Source organism: Pseudophryne corroboree, chromosome 2, assembly GCF_028390025.1.
Source record: "Pseudophryne corroboree isolate aPseCor3 chromosome 2, aPseCor3.hap2, whole genome shotgun sequence".
Taxonomy (NCBI): Eukaryota; Metazoa; Chordata; class Amphibia; order Anura; family Myobatrachidae; genus Pseudophryne; species Pseudophryne corroboree.
This window is the reverse complement of record NC_086445.1, coordinates 821289610-821303148: the sequence shown is the minus strand read 5'-3', so window position 1 is coordinate 821303148 and position 13539 is coordinate 821289610. Positions and strand designations below refer to the sequence as shown.

Here is a 13539-nt window from a genome sequence, read left to right as displayed (position 1 = left end):
CCGATCGCCTCTGCCTGTCAATCAGACAGTGCGATCGCTAGATAAAGACATTCGTTGGCTGTCTGGCATGCACCGATGCACTGCGGCACCAGCGCATGCGCAGTTCAGGCCTGATCACTGCTGTGCAAACACACACAGCACTGATCAGGTCTGAATTAGCCCCATGGTTTTGCCCAACTGCTAACAAATTTGCTGGTGTGATCAACTTTGAATTACCCCCAATATACCATGAACTGAGGACATTGAGCCCTAGTCTAATATGACTACATACAATAAAATAGAACATAAATAAGTTATTATTGCTATAACCACCCAAATGGATATAATAAAATTACATATTTGGGTCAAACTACTTAGATCATCATGCAGATCAAAATAAACCCACCACCAAAGTGGGAATACAGGGTAATCTGACCGCCGGCATTTTACCGGCTGTCAGTATTCCGGTGTTGGGATACTAAATGCTGGGATACCGACAGCCGGTATATTGACTACATCCCATCTCTGAATATTGGCCCTCATTCCGAGTTGTTCGCTCTCTAGCCACTTTTCGCAGTAGTGCACATGCTAAGCCGATGCCCTCTGGGAGGGAATCTTAGCTTAGCAGAATTGCGAACGAAAGATTTGCAAAATTGTGAATAGAAATTTCTTAGCAGTTTCTGAGTAGCTCGAGACTTACTCTGCCACTGCGATCAGTTCAGTCAGTTTCGTTCCTGGTTTGACGTCACAAACACACCCAGCGTTCGCCCAGGCACTCCCCCGTTTCTCCAGCAACTCCCGCGTTTTTCCCAGAAACGGCAGCGTTTTTTCACACACACCCATAAAACGGCCAGTTTCCGCCCAGAAACACCCACTTCCTGTCAATCACACTCCGATCACCAGAACGATGAAAAAACCTTGTAATGCCGTGAGTAAAATACCAAACTTCTTAGCAAATTTACTTGATGCAGCCACAGTGCGAACATTGCGCATGCGCAGTTAGCGGAAAATCGCAATGATGCGAAGGAAAATAACGTACGAACAACACGGAATGAGGGCCATTGTTTCTATTGCTGCGGAGCAAAATTAAACAAAAGAGACTCTTTTTGGGGGTACTAAAAAAAAGCACATTTAATAAATAATTTCACAAAATATTATATAATCAAGTGTATGAGAGTACTGACTTGTTATTCTTAAAACATCTATTACTGTGAACCTTGGTTGCAATCTTGAGTATAAACTATACTTATGTACATCAAATGGACAGGGGAATATATAGATACACAATATAGACATTTAATTGTGTGTTCCTTCCATAATTAATTTAGATTGCCAAGGTGGAAATATATATTATCCAAAGCACTGCTTGGTGCAAATGTCACTCTTGTTTACAAAAATGCAAATACAGATTGAGTATCCCATATCCAACTATTCCGAAATATGACTAGAGATAGTGAAACCTTTGTTTTCTGATGGCTTAATGTACACAAACTTTGTTTAATACACAAAGTTATTAAAAATATTGTTTTTATATGACCTTCAGGCTATGTATATAAGGTGTATATGAAACATAAATTAATTGTGTGTATGTACACAAATTTTGTTTAACGCACAAAGTTATTAAAAATATTGGCTAAAATTACCTTCAGGCTGTGTGTACAAGGTGTATATGAAACATAAATACATTCTGAGTCTAGACTTGGGTCCCATCACCATGATATCTCATTATGGTATGCAATTATTACAAAATACAGAAAAATCCGATATCCAAAATACTTTTGGTCCCAAGCATTTTGGATATGGGATACTCAACCTGTATCATATATTGTGTGCTCTTTGCATAAAAAATGGGTCCTGTCCAGTATAGCGTCTCATATTTTGGGGAGGGAAACTCTCTATGCAGAATTGTGCAGATCATGTGCTTACACTCAACTTACAGTCAAGGGTGTTGAATGATCATAGCACACTAATTGCAATGCCATAATTATATTAAATTATCATTGTTGTTCAAACATTTGTGCAAATGGACCATATGCATTATTTCACATGGCTGAAATCAGTGTTAGAGTTGCACAAACTAGCATCTCAAAACTTTAAAAGAGGAATTACCTAATAGTTATATTAGCACAAAATTCTAATATTTCCTCAGGGTATGTATCAAAAATCAATGAGACATGAAAAGAATGGCATTAGAGAAACAACAATCATATCTCTTACGATAAACATCTGTTTGTAAATTGTATGCTGACAACCATATAGCAACAAAAAAGAGAGGGGGAAGAAATTATGTAGGTCATGTGCTAACACTCACACATACAAAAATTGTTTGATAATCATGACATGCTAATTGCAATGCCAATAATATTAGATCGTCATTGTTGATCATATATTTGTGCAAAAGGACCATTAGTCACTGTTTCAAAAGTCTGTAAGTAGTGCTAGAATTACATAGATTTACTTCAAAGAGAGGACTTCTCTAGGTTTATGACAGTGCAGCATTCATCAACACATAGGCCCTCATTCCGAGTTGTTCGCTCGCTAGCCGCTTTTCGCAGCAGTGCACACACTAAGCCGCCGCCCTCTGGTAGTGAATCTTAGCTTAGCTGAATTGCGAACGAAGTATTCGCAATATTGCGAAAAGATTTTTCTTTGCAGTTTCTGAGTAGCTCGAGACTTACTCTTCCAGTGCGATCAGTTCAGTGCTTGTCGTTCCTGGTTTGACGTCACAAACACACCCAGCGTTCGCCCAGACACTCCCCCGTTTCTCCAGCCACTCCCGCGTTTTTCCCAGAAATGGCAGCGTTTTTTCACACACACCCATAAAACGGCCAGTTTCCGCCCAGAAACACCCACTTCCTGTCAATCACACTCCGATCACCAGAACGAAGAAAAAACCTTGTAATGCCGTGAGTAAAATACCAAACTTCTTAGCAAATTTACTTGACGCAGCCGCAGTGCGAACATTGCGCATGCGCAGTTAGCGGAAAATCGCACCGATGCGAAGGAAAAGAATGAGCGAACAACTCGGAATGAGGGCCATAGTCTCATAAAATAATGTGACATGATAGAAAAGACATAGGGAAAAACCCACATCAGTTATATTCTTGCAACAAACATTTGTATGCAAATCATATACTGATGTCGATTGTGTGAAGTGCAGAGGAATACTAGAGCGTCTTACCGCTCTCTGCCATCATTCACTGGATTGGATGGCAGATGAGACGGTTATACCTTGAAAATAGAGTTACAGTTCTCACTGGCAGGTCCGATACAGGAGTTATATTGTCCCTGGTGCCATGTGGTATTGCAGGGACAAAATGCACCAAGGACACTCCTGCGTCCCACTTGGAAAGAAAGTAGAGATTAAGTGTTGTGGTTAACCACAATACCCCATGAAGAAGAATTGCTATGGACTGGCAGTGTGATGTTTTTCAATAAAAGTATCCCTAAATTTGTGTTATAGTGAAAATTTATTAGAATGCTGAGGGATACTACATTGCCTCAACCACTTCTAGCATATGCCATCTTATATTGGATTGGGTGGCAGATGAAAAAGTGGGGAGGTAGCAATCCATTGATTATAAAGTTACAGTAGTCACTGGAGGTCCTGAATTAGAGTTAGATTGCCCCTAATGCATCACAGGAGAAAAATGCACCCAGGACACTCCTGCTTCCCACTTTGAAGGAAGAATTGAGTGGTACCTGCATTTAGTGAAGTCAGGTTTAGACAGGGCAATGCACAGAAGTGCTAGGAGAAGTGCCAGTGTGTCTCCTTTGGACCTCAGAAGTAACAGCTGTTTCACCTCCAAAAAGAGGTTTGGTCACACTTCATAATATAGTGCCTAACCCAGTGCCAAAATTGGTTAATCTGTTATCATTCCACTGTTTCATATCTTCCTTACACTTACCCTATAAATATTTTAGAAGAAAAGCATTTACAGATATTATTTAGCTGTATATTATCCAAGCCACATGCCTTTCAGGCATTTGTTTGCTTTTTATACTTGTTGAAAGATTTAGACGAAATATAACTTCTAGTTATAAATTGTACCCTCTGAATTTCACCCAAGAAACAAAAAGCTGTTAAGGTAAAACATGGATCATAAACTGTAACCTATAAGATCATCATGTAGTTTTGTTTTATTTGTTGCAACTGCCCACCACTAAACTTCTAAAAGCAATGCCTCCCATTGGTATAGATGATTTACAGTATATAAAGGTACATACAGCCATTGTAAAGACTGTCTTTCATTTAGAAATTGTGAAGTTCTAAAATATAGCAAATAAATGTTTTTGTTTTCTAGCGTTCTTAGGCAACATCTTGGAGAGCAGGAAGTATCAATCTCATTAATATTTGATTCAGTTGAAGATGTCGACTTAGGAAATTACTCCTGCTATGTTGAGAATGGGAATGGGCGTAGGCACGCAAGCGTGCTCCTCCATAAAAGAGGTAAGTAGCAAGAACTTAGTTTGGAAGGTATATATTTATTTTCTTTTTGATATTAGCAATGAAACTAAAATGTAAAGAAAGTATAATATCTGAAGAAAGGGTAATAGTTTCTTAAAAACCGAGAATAAGCACTTCTGTTCTCCATTTTAGATTATTTCATTCCATGCACTGCTTATGTGTTTAGAGAAGTAGAACTTATTGAACAATTCCTGTTTATCTTACTACAGTAAGTGGTTGATAAACTGAACATTTTTTACCTGAACATTATACATGTACAGAAAATGTAAAGAAGGCATGACTTGTTATATGGCTTTCATAGCTAAAGCATAAGCAATTTGAGCTGGTCCCAGAATGTCAATCAAAGCACACATAAGAACACATAATGTGTAAGGACAGATATGCCCACTTTTAGCATCCATGTATGTTGCAATATCAATTGGTACATCTTTATATGCCACCATTATACGCACCATTGAAACCTGCACCAGCCTATGCACATGCTGTTGAATTGCATTGACATGTCTGGCACACTCCCATAATACGCCCACTGAATGGTCCACATTTGTGTGCACTACTAACAATCTCCCAGTCATTGTCCAAGCAGGGACATGCAGTGAGGTAAATGGCTCAGGAGGCACTGGCTTGAACCAGAGCCAGATTTCTACACAATATATGACCCAAAGGGTACATGTGGGCATTAGATGCAGCAGTATATACTGCTGGAAATTTAGTGAGTTTTGATCAGAGATGTGAGGAAAAGATAAGCAGGGGAGGCACTGCCTCACCTGCTATAGACTTTTTACTCCAGAGTTTTGAGTATAAAAATTATTAGAACAATGCAAAGAAGATATTTCTAATAGATTCTTTGTATGTTTTATATACTTTGCATAGTCAAACTCTGGTTTATATGTTAGTATGACAGGAAAGGTTCTTTCTCACCTGCCTCACCTCACCGCACGTCACTGTGCCCAAGAATGCCCATAATGTTTCCCCTCATTTCTGATACCTAAGTGCAGATTGTAGCATAAAGCAAGTATGTGAATATCAGAAAAAATGGAAAAGAACTTCCCTTTTGTGATAATGAGGAAGTCTAACTCCTGTTGTTCCAGAAACATGCAATATAAATATATGTGTCAGCAAATGATGTATTGCAGTCAGTAGAGCATACATCAATAAATATTAAAACCTTAAATTGTGCTTGAATAACATGAGAAGACAAAGTGTATAATAGGGTTTATAGTACATGAATGTATACTTTCATATTTTACCTAAAACAGCATTAATTATCTCTGAAGGTAAAACTTGTATGCTGTCATAATGGAACAACTAATTCAGGTGATGGTTTATTAACTAGTACAGGATAACATACAGCCATTGGCTTTTCTGTAATGGGTGCAGTGTGTGTCTGAGTCCAGGGGGGCCCACACCACACACAATGCACACACAATGCACCCATTTCTCCTATACTTACCTATCCGGAGTCCATCGCTGACCGTGTGTGGGCCCCCTCCTCTCATGTAGCCATCGTGACACTTTTAGCGTACTGACCACTAGAGACTCTGGAACAGTGCCAGAGTCTACAGCGCATGTGCAGGACTCTGATAAAATGGCGCAACGGGCATTTTTCGGAGTCCTGCGCATGCGCTGTGACTCTGGCACTGTGCCAGAGTCTACAGCACTCAGAGCGCTAGCAGCTGCACGACGGCTATGAGAGAGGAGGGGGCCCACACACGGAGTCTGCACACGAGTCTCCATCTCTCTAGAGACACCCCTGCATACAGCTAACAACATGCATGTAGCGGGTACAAGGATGACCCCAGTTGCAATCATGAGTGTAAAGGGTATGGAGGGAATTGTCATACTACAGTCCGCAGTCACTGTACAGTCAGTTAGGAAGTGATGACAGTGGGATGTTTAATAAGGGTAGCAGTGGTGACACAGTGGGCTTTTGGGGTCCCTATGGGTCTCCCTGCATCGGAGATACTAAAGGGCGTACCAATTCACTGGGATGGCTAAGGAGGAAATAAAGCACAGTAACTCACACGTGTAGTATCGCAAGTCAGATATACAAATGTCACACATTACACTGATCAGTGTAATCTAGCAGCACAATCTTGTCACTCCCAGTTGCTTTATTTATGTACAGTAAGTAAGAAATACATTTTTATCAAGAAAGACACTTGGTGCGACTGAAGTGTACATGGACAAATCTGTAAAATCATATTCTGGGAAAATGTATTCAACAATGAAGAAAATATAGGGGGTAATTCAGAGTTGATTGCAGTGGCAAATTTGTTAGCAGTTGGGTAAAACCATGTGCACTGATGGGGGGGCAGATATAACATTTGCAGAGAGAGTTAGATTTGGGTGGGTTATTTTGTTTCTGTGCAGGCTGATCTATTTTTACACTTCAATTTAGATTTCAGTTTGAACACACCCCACCCAAATCTAACTCTCTCTGCACATGTTATATTCCCCCCCCCCCCCTTTCCTTCCCCCCGGCAGTGCACATGGTTTTGCCCAACTGCTAACAAATTTGCTGCTGCGATCAACTCTGAATTAGGCCCATAGTCTTGTGCAATAGTACGGATGTTTTTTATCTTAAAATATTACTTTCCGCCACTGTATGCCATGATGTTGGGCCTGTTTATCTGCTACAAAAATCCTTTGTATCCATAATTGATATTATCCATTATTGAGACAAACGGCATTGCATTTTGCGAAGGCTCTATGTGATTTGATGCCTTTTCATGATCCACACATGAAAAATGATAGAACATCAATCAGAACTATTATGGCAACAGAAGAGCTTAATTTATAGACACATGAATATGCCTGCAATAAACATAATGCAACATTCACTCTCTACAGAGCAATTACATAAAACCACTGGGATTGACAACATTCCCCAATTATTCTATTCATGTTTATTTGTTTGTCATTGTATTGACTTTAATTCAACCTAAAACTACTGACAAATATAAATGAATGGACAAAATGAATGGACATAAATAATGGATATTACATTCACATCCAAATTAAGCATGGTGAACAAATATCCCAGCATTCCATTTATTTTGAGGGGGGAAACCTTCTTTCTGCAATTATTAATAACTGCATGCATCTCAGTAAGCATAAACTATTATAATTGGCCAACAATTTAACAGTCAATGAAAGATAAGAAAATAAGAATCCACCGGAAAACTATAAATTCTGTTTTATATATCTTGTGAAAGTCATACAAATACACTTCTTGGGTAATAATAATATGCCTGCTCTAGAACTGCACCCAGAGCCACACATGTTCCAGTGCAATCCAAACCAAATACAAGGTAACTTTAAATTCATGAATTAACTTTCAGTTTCTCCACACAGTACATTTATTTGTATTATATGACTCAGCCTGAAAATAATGACATTGCTTGTGAAAATAAAAGTTTATCCAACATACTGTATGCAAGTATCATTGTGTTTACCTTGAACATATGCTCAGTAGCGGATCTTGCTACGGGCAAGCAGAACTTTTGCACTGGGTGCCGCCTTCCGGAGTGCGTCGCCGCCGTGGCAAGATCCGCTACTGGTGCCGCCCAGTGCTGTGTAGATGCCCAGTGCTGTGCGGTGTGTGATGAAGTCATCACACACTGCATTGTGGAAACGGCACATAGACGCTAAAGGTCATAATTGACCTCTAGTGTCTATGCGTTGCTATGGGAGAGACGTCATGACGTCTCTCCCATAGATCCGAGGAGTGGCTCAGGCGGCCAAAGACAGAGGGCAGCAGCGGTTGGGAAGTAGGAGTGGGAATTGTAAGTATTTTTTTTTTTTTAAAGGGCGCAACTAGGGGGCACAACTCTACAGGGGGCAATACTACTAGGGGCACAACTCTACAGGGGGCACAGTACTGGGGGCAATACTACTGGGGGCACAGCTAGAGGGGGCATAACTGACCACACCCCTCCTCTGTAAAGCCACACCCCTATTTTTTTCGCCCGCGGCACCGCAAGGTCTAGATCCAGCCCTGCATATGCTCTGCTGTTATGAAAGTTGTGCTCTGCAGTGAAGAAAGTTAAGGCCCATATACACCAGATGAGTCCCCGCTGACACCGATATTGGCAGTGGCGGGAACCCGGCAGGGTGCTGGCATCAGCAAGTGCATACACACTTGCCGATGCCAGCGGGGAAGGGAGCGATGGCGGAGGGGCTGAGGGGGGAACGATGCAGCATGGCTGTCATTAACAAGGACCTCCCTCATCTGTACATGTTCAGATGAGGGAGGGGGTCATTAACTATGCACAGAAGCATGCATCATCAATGACATTGAGTGTACACATTAGACGAGATTTTAAAAGATCTTGCTCGGAATGGAACTTCTGAGTGATAACTTTTATTTTCGCATCTAGTGTGTATGGGCCTTTATGATAATGCAGTTTGATTGCATTCAATTGAAAAGTCTCATAGTCTCCTAATCTAAATTTGATGCAATCTGATTGTATGATATTCATTTGATTTGACAGTATGTAACTGACATACTGAGTAATTACAGTACGAGTCAAAATAAATCAAATAACTTATTATGTATACAGATGCCATGATGTACATTTGATTTAGATCAGGCCGGTGTGGCACCACAATACCCAGCAACTTGATGTGGAAAGTTGTTATATCAGTTCAGTGGTAAATAGATGACAAATACATAAACAAAATTTCCACTAAGGAAAATATCTGATGGCCACATCAAAACATATAGTTAAAGTAGTACTGTAATACTGTGTATGTAAAACAAGAAAGCACAACAGATGGATAAAGCTGGAAACAGTCATTTCCGATCGCAAGTCTTTGTCTGTATCATTTTATTAATGTTTAAAGAACATTATCATCTTTATGTCATATTGATTTGTTTTTCTTGGGTTTCCAATGTTTGGAAGGACATAAAAGACTTCTATATTTCAAGATGTATCATCCTTTTCTATTCTGCCTTCTCAGACCATTACTGTGTTCTGTAATTATTCATTTCGGCTTGAAGTTAAATGGTTGCCAGATTAAAAAGATAGAAGGCTAGAGGAAGATTTATTCCTATGTGTCATCCTGTCAATGTAAGATGCAAGTCTGATTATTTTTCACATATTTCTAGGGCAGGTCCACATAGAGCCACTAGTGGTATGTGAGGGTTTTTTCTATAATGCAGCAGGTGTTGTGGTGCAGATGTAATTGTTTTATTAATAGTCTTTGGCTTCTAATGCTTCTGTTTGAATGATACAGCCAGGGATTTAAGAATCATCTTTCATTTCACAGACCATAGAACTACCAGAAAGCTACAGAATGCTTTTGTCTATTGTCTGCTTGTTGTGTTTATTTACACACCATTATGAAAAGGAGAAAACCACCATAAAGAGAAAGCTACATAGACATATATTATTCTTTAATATTATCTTCCCTTGAATTAAGATTTCTTTCTTCCTTGCTCAACTGTCAGCATTACTTTTGATCTTCAACGTTTCAACCTTCTCCTATATCCCCAGAGTCACTGTAACAAGTCTACAGAGGCTAGCCACATTGCTTGACCTTTGACCTCCATTGTGTGCCTCATTATTTGTATATTGTTTTATTAACAGGAGAATTGCATACATGAATACAGTATATGCCTTTCATGATAGCATTATATGAAATATATTTTCTGGACAAGTATATCAATTATACAATATAAAGCTTTGCTCAGTAATACAATATGCTTATAGTGATCTATCCTGTAGTACTGTATGTATTCAATAAATATCTTTATGTCATGTATACAGGGAATACTGCTATGCTTTAACTTTAAAAAGCTGTTTTTTTATCTATTATATATAATCTATATATATATATATATATATATATAATCTATATATATGTGTGTGTGTGTGTGTGTGTGTGTGTGTGTGTGTGTGTGTGTGTGTGTGTGTGTGTGTGTGTATATATATATATATATATAAAGGTAAAATGGGATCCCAAGGGAGCTAAATCATTAAATATGATCTTGTCTCTTACCACCTAACCAATCAGAAGTTTATTAACCTCACTAAGATAAAAAAGGATTTTTAGTCATAAAATAGATAATAAATATATATAAACATTGTTTCAAATCGTCTTTGACAAAACCACATAAAGTATCCTTCAATTTTAAAACCACTTATATTGGTACAATACAATTGAAGCAATAACGAATTTTGACATAGATCCTTCTCTGATGTAATCAGAAATGTTGACAAAACCAAAGCGTTTCATCCATATGACTTCATCAGGGGCTTACAATCAAAATCCTGTATAAAAGATATTCACCATAGATATTTTGCAATAGCAGATTGGACAAATATGAAGATGATAGATAACTGTGCGTCTGATGGGAACTCAGTATAGCTTCAACGGCATACAACAAAATTTAAAACAGTGTAGAATACTGTGGGAAGGCTTTTCCCAGATAGTAAGTCAGATGCTCTAGAAAGGCAATCCTCACAACAATATATATATATATATATATTTCTCTAGCATCCATAAGGGATATTGGAGAATCTTTTACAATGGGGTATAGACGGAGTCCAAAGGAGCCGGTGCACTTTAAATTTCTTCCACTGGGTGTGCTGGCTCCATCCCTCTATGCCCCCTCCCACAGGCAGTTTAGAAAAAGTGCCCTTGGGAGAGGATGCACATCTCTGAGCTAAAGAGAGTTTTCTTCAATTTCTTTTGAATGTTTGTTATTTTTGGTATGCTGTTTGGGCAACAGCATACAGTACCTGCACCATGGGAGTTAGGGAGGGACGGTCACCGGCCTTACGAGGTGCAGAGCTGCTTCCCCGCTGCAGGTCCACCATCCTGAGGGGTTGTTGTTCAGCGGGGCACTGCACCTTGGCTGTCACACCCGCAGCACATTGCACACCCCTAACACTGCCTGAAGGTGACATCTGTTTTGATTACAAACTGGGGGCCCCACTAAGGGGGTTCCCCAGCTCACTGTGCAGATGAATGTGGGTGCGGCATATGGGACCCTCCTGGGGGGTCCTGATAAGTTCCCCCATATAGACTGGCTCACAATCGCTTAGACTTGTGATGTTTTTAAGCTGAAAGGAGACATTGCCAGTATAAATAATAACTATAGCTCTGGTGCATTGGAGGGGGCGGAGCTAACTCAGAGCGGGACCAGAGGCATTTTGGTGCCTTCTGCTGCTTACTGCAGCCATGGACAGCACACACAGCGCTGCCTGACTCCTCAGACACGCTGGATATCTGGTACAGGGTGTAGCAAAGTGGGAGAGCTGCTATTGTACACTATCTGGGTCCTCTACAGGACAAAATGTATTAGTGTTTATTATGATAAAGTTAGCTGACAGCCTCACTTGGCTGTACAGATAGGGGTGTGCTGGTTTCCTTCTCTCTGTGTGTCTCCTCTCACATACAGTAGGGCAGGCTTGCAATATATTACTGTCTGTGTGTATGTGTATGTCATGGTTCTTACTGTGAATCATGGGTAAACACAAGCTGTGCAGTGTATGCCACATCAGATTCTCTCCATTATCATCTGATTCTGTTTCATGTGAACAATGCAGCCAATCTTCACAAATCGGTGAAGGGGCTGCGGGAGAGGGTCCAGAGCCCCACTGGCTAGTGTCTCTTAAAACTATGATGTCTGATATGTCATCCCAGCTCACTGCTAATGTTCAGAAAACTAAGTTACTACAACAGGCCGTTGCAGATTTAGCTACTCAGCCCCCCTCCACTCATGCAGGACCATAAAAGCGTGGTTTGCCTGCTCTACTATATGACACAGATCAGGATATACAGGAGGATGGGGAGGACTTGGACCCCATTAGTGGGGATACCGATTCTGCTCAGGGTATTGAACCCCTAATTCTGGCTATACCGAACATGTTAAAGCTCCCTCTAGAGGACACTGCGTCACAGCAGTCATTTTTCTTTACAAAAAACAAGCCTTATATCACTTTCCCTGATTCTGCAGAGTTAGATGACCTATTCAAGTTGGCCTGGAAAAATCCAGACAAAAAATTCCAAGTGTCAGAAAAGTTTTTGTACACTTTCCCATTTGCTCCTGAAGGTAGGAAATTTGGGGAGTAACCCCCAGGGTTTGCTATATCAGTCTCTTGACTGCCAAAAAGGCGGTGCTGCCTGCCCCGGACTCCTTTACCATAAAGGATCCTGGGGATAGGAAAATAGAAGCTACACTCAAATCTATTTACATGGCAGTAGGTATATCACAAATACCAGTCATTGTGGGTTGCTGGATGACCCATGCCATTCATTCATGGGCCACTCAAATTCAGGCTATGCCCCTGGTCACTATGGTGACCCTCCTAAAGCACATTCAGGACACTACACGTATCCTCTGTGATTCCCTCAAGGAGATGGGGAACATTAATGCTAGGACCTCTGCCATGGCAGTGTCAGTGTGCAGGGCCTTGTGGTTGCGTCAGTGGATAGCGGATGCAGAATCCAAATGCAGTGTGGAATACCTCCCCTTTTCAGGGGATTGGCTCTTTGGGGTTGAATTGGATACATGGATTTCCAAAGTTACGGCTGAGAAATCACGTTTCTCCCCTCTGGGGCCTCGCTGGCGAGATGCTACTACCCGGGGCCATCTGTACAGTCCTTTCGGTCTCAGAAATCTATATCTAAGGCCAGAGGTGCCTCCAGTGTAACTAGAGACACAAGAGTTAAGTAAAGAAAGCCTACAAGCACCAGCTCCCAGGAACAGACCACCAGTTCTGCTTCCACTAAGGCCTCAGCATGACGGTACCCACCCACCCCAAGGGGATCTCGAGGTGGGAGCTTGTCTGCATCACTTCAGCCACATCTGGGAAGCTTCTGGCCAGGATACCGAGATCAGGGATCTAGTTTCTGAAGGCTACAAGCTGGAGTTCGACAGTGCTCCTCCCCCACGATTTTTCAAATTAAGCTTATCAGCTTTGGAAGATATGCAGGTTAAGTTGCCACAGGCCATCCTAAAGTTGGTCCAGTCCCACATCATTGTTCCAGAACCAATACCACAATGAGGCAAGTGTTATTACTCCAACCTGTTTGTGGTGCTGAAACCGGACGGTTCGGTAAGGCCCATTTTGAATCTA

General features: G+C 40.8%; 1 protein-coding gene across 1 annotated transcript in view; it reads left to right on the top strand.

The window, feature by feature from the left end:
* Positions 1-13539, top strand: part of IL1RAPL1 (interleukin 1 receptor accessory protein like 1) — a 1997981-nt gene that overhangs the window by 1908105 nt on the left and 76337 nt on the right. The window contains exon 8 of the mRNA XM_063955696.1: positions 4284-4429. Coding sequence (XP_063811766.1) covers positions 4284-4429 — 146 coding nt within the window. The remainder of the gene's footprint in view (positions 1-4283; positions 4430-13539) is intronic.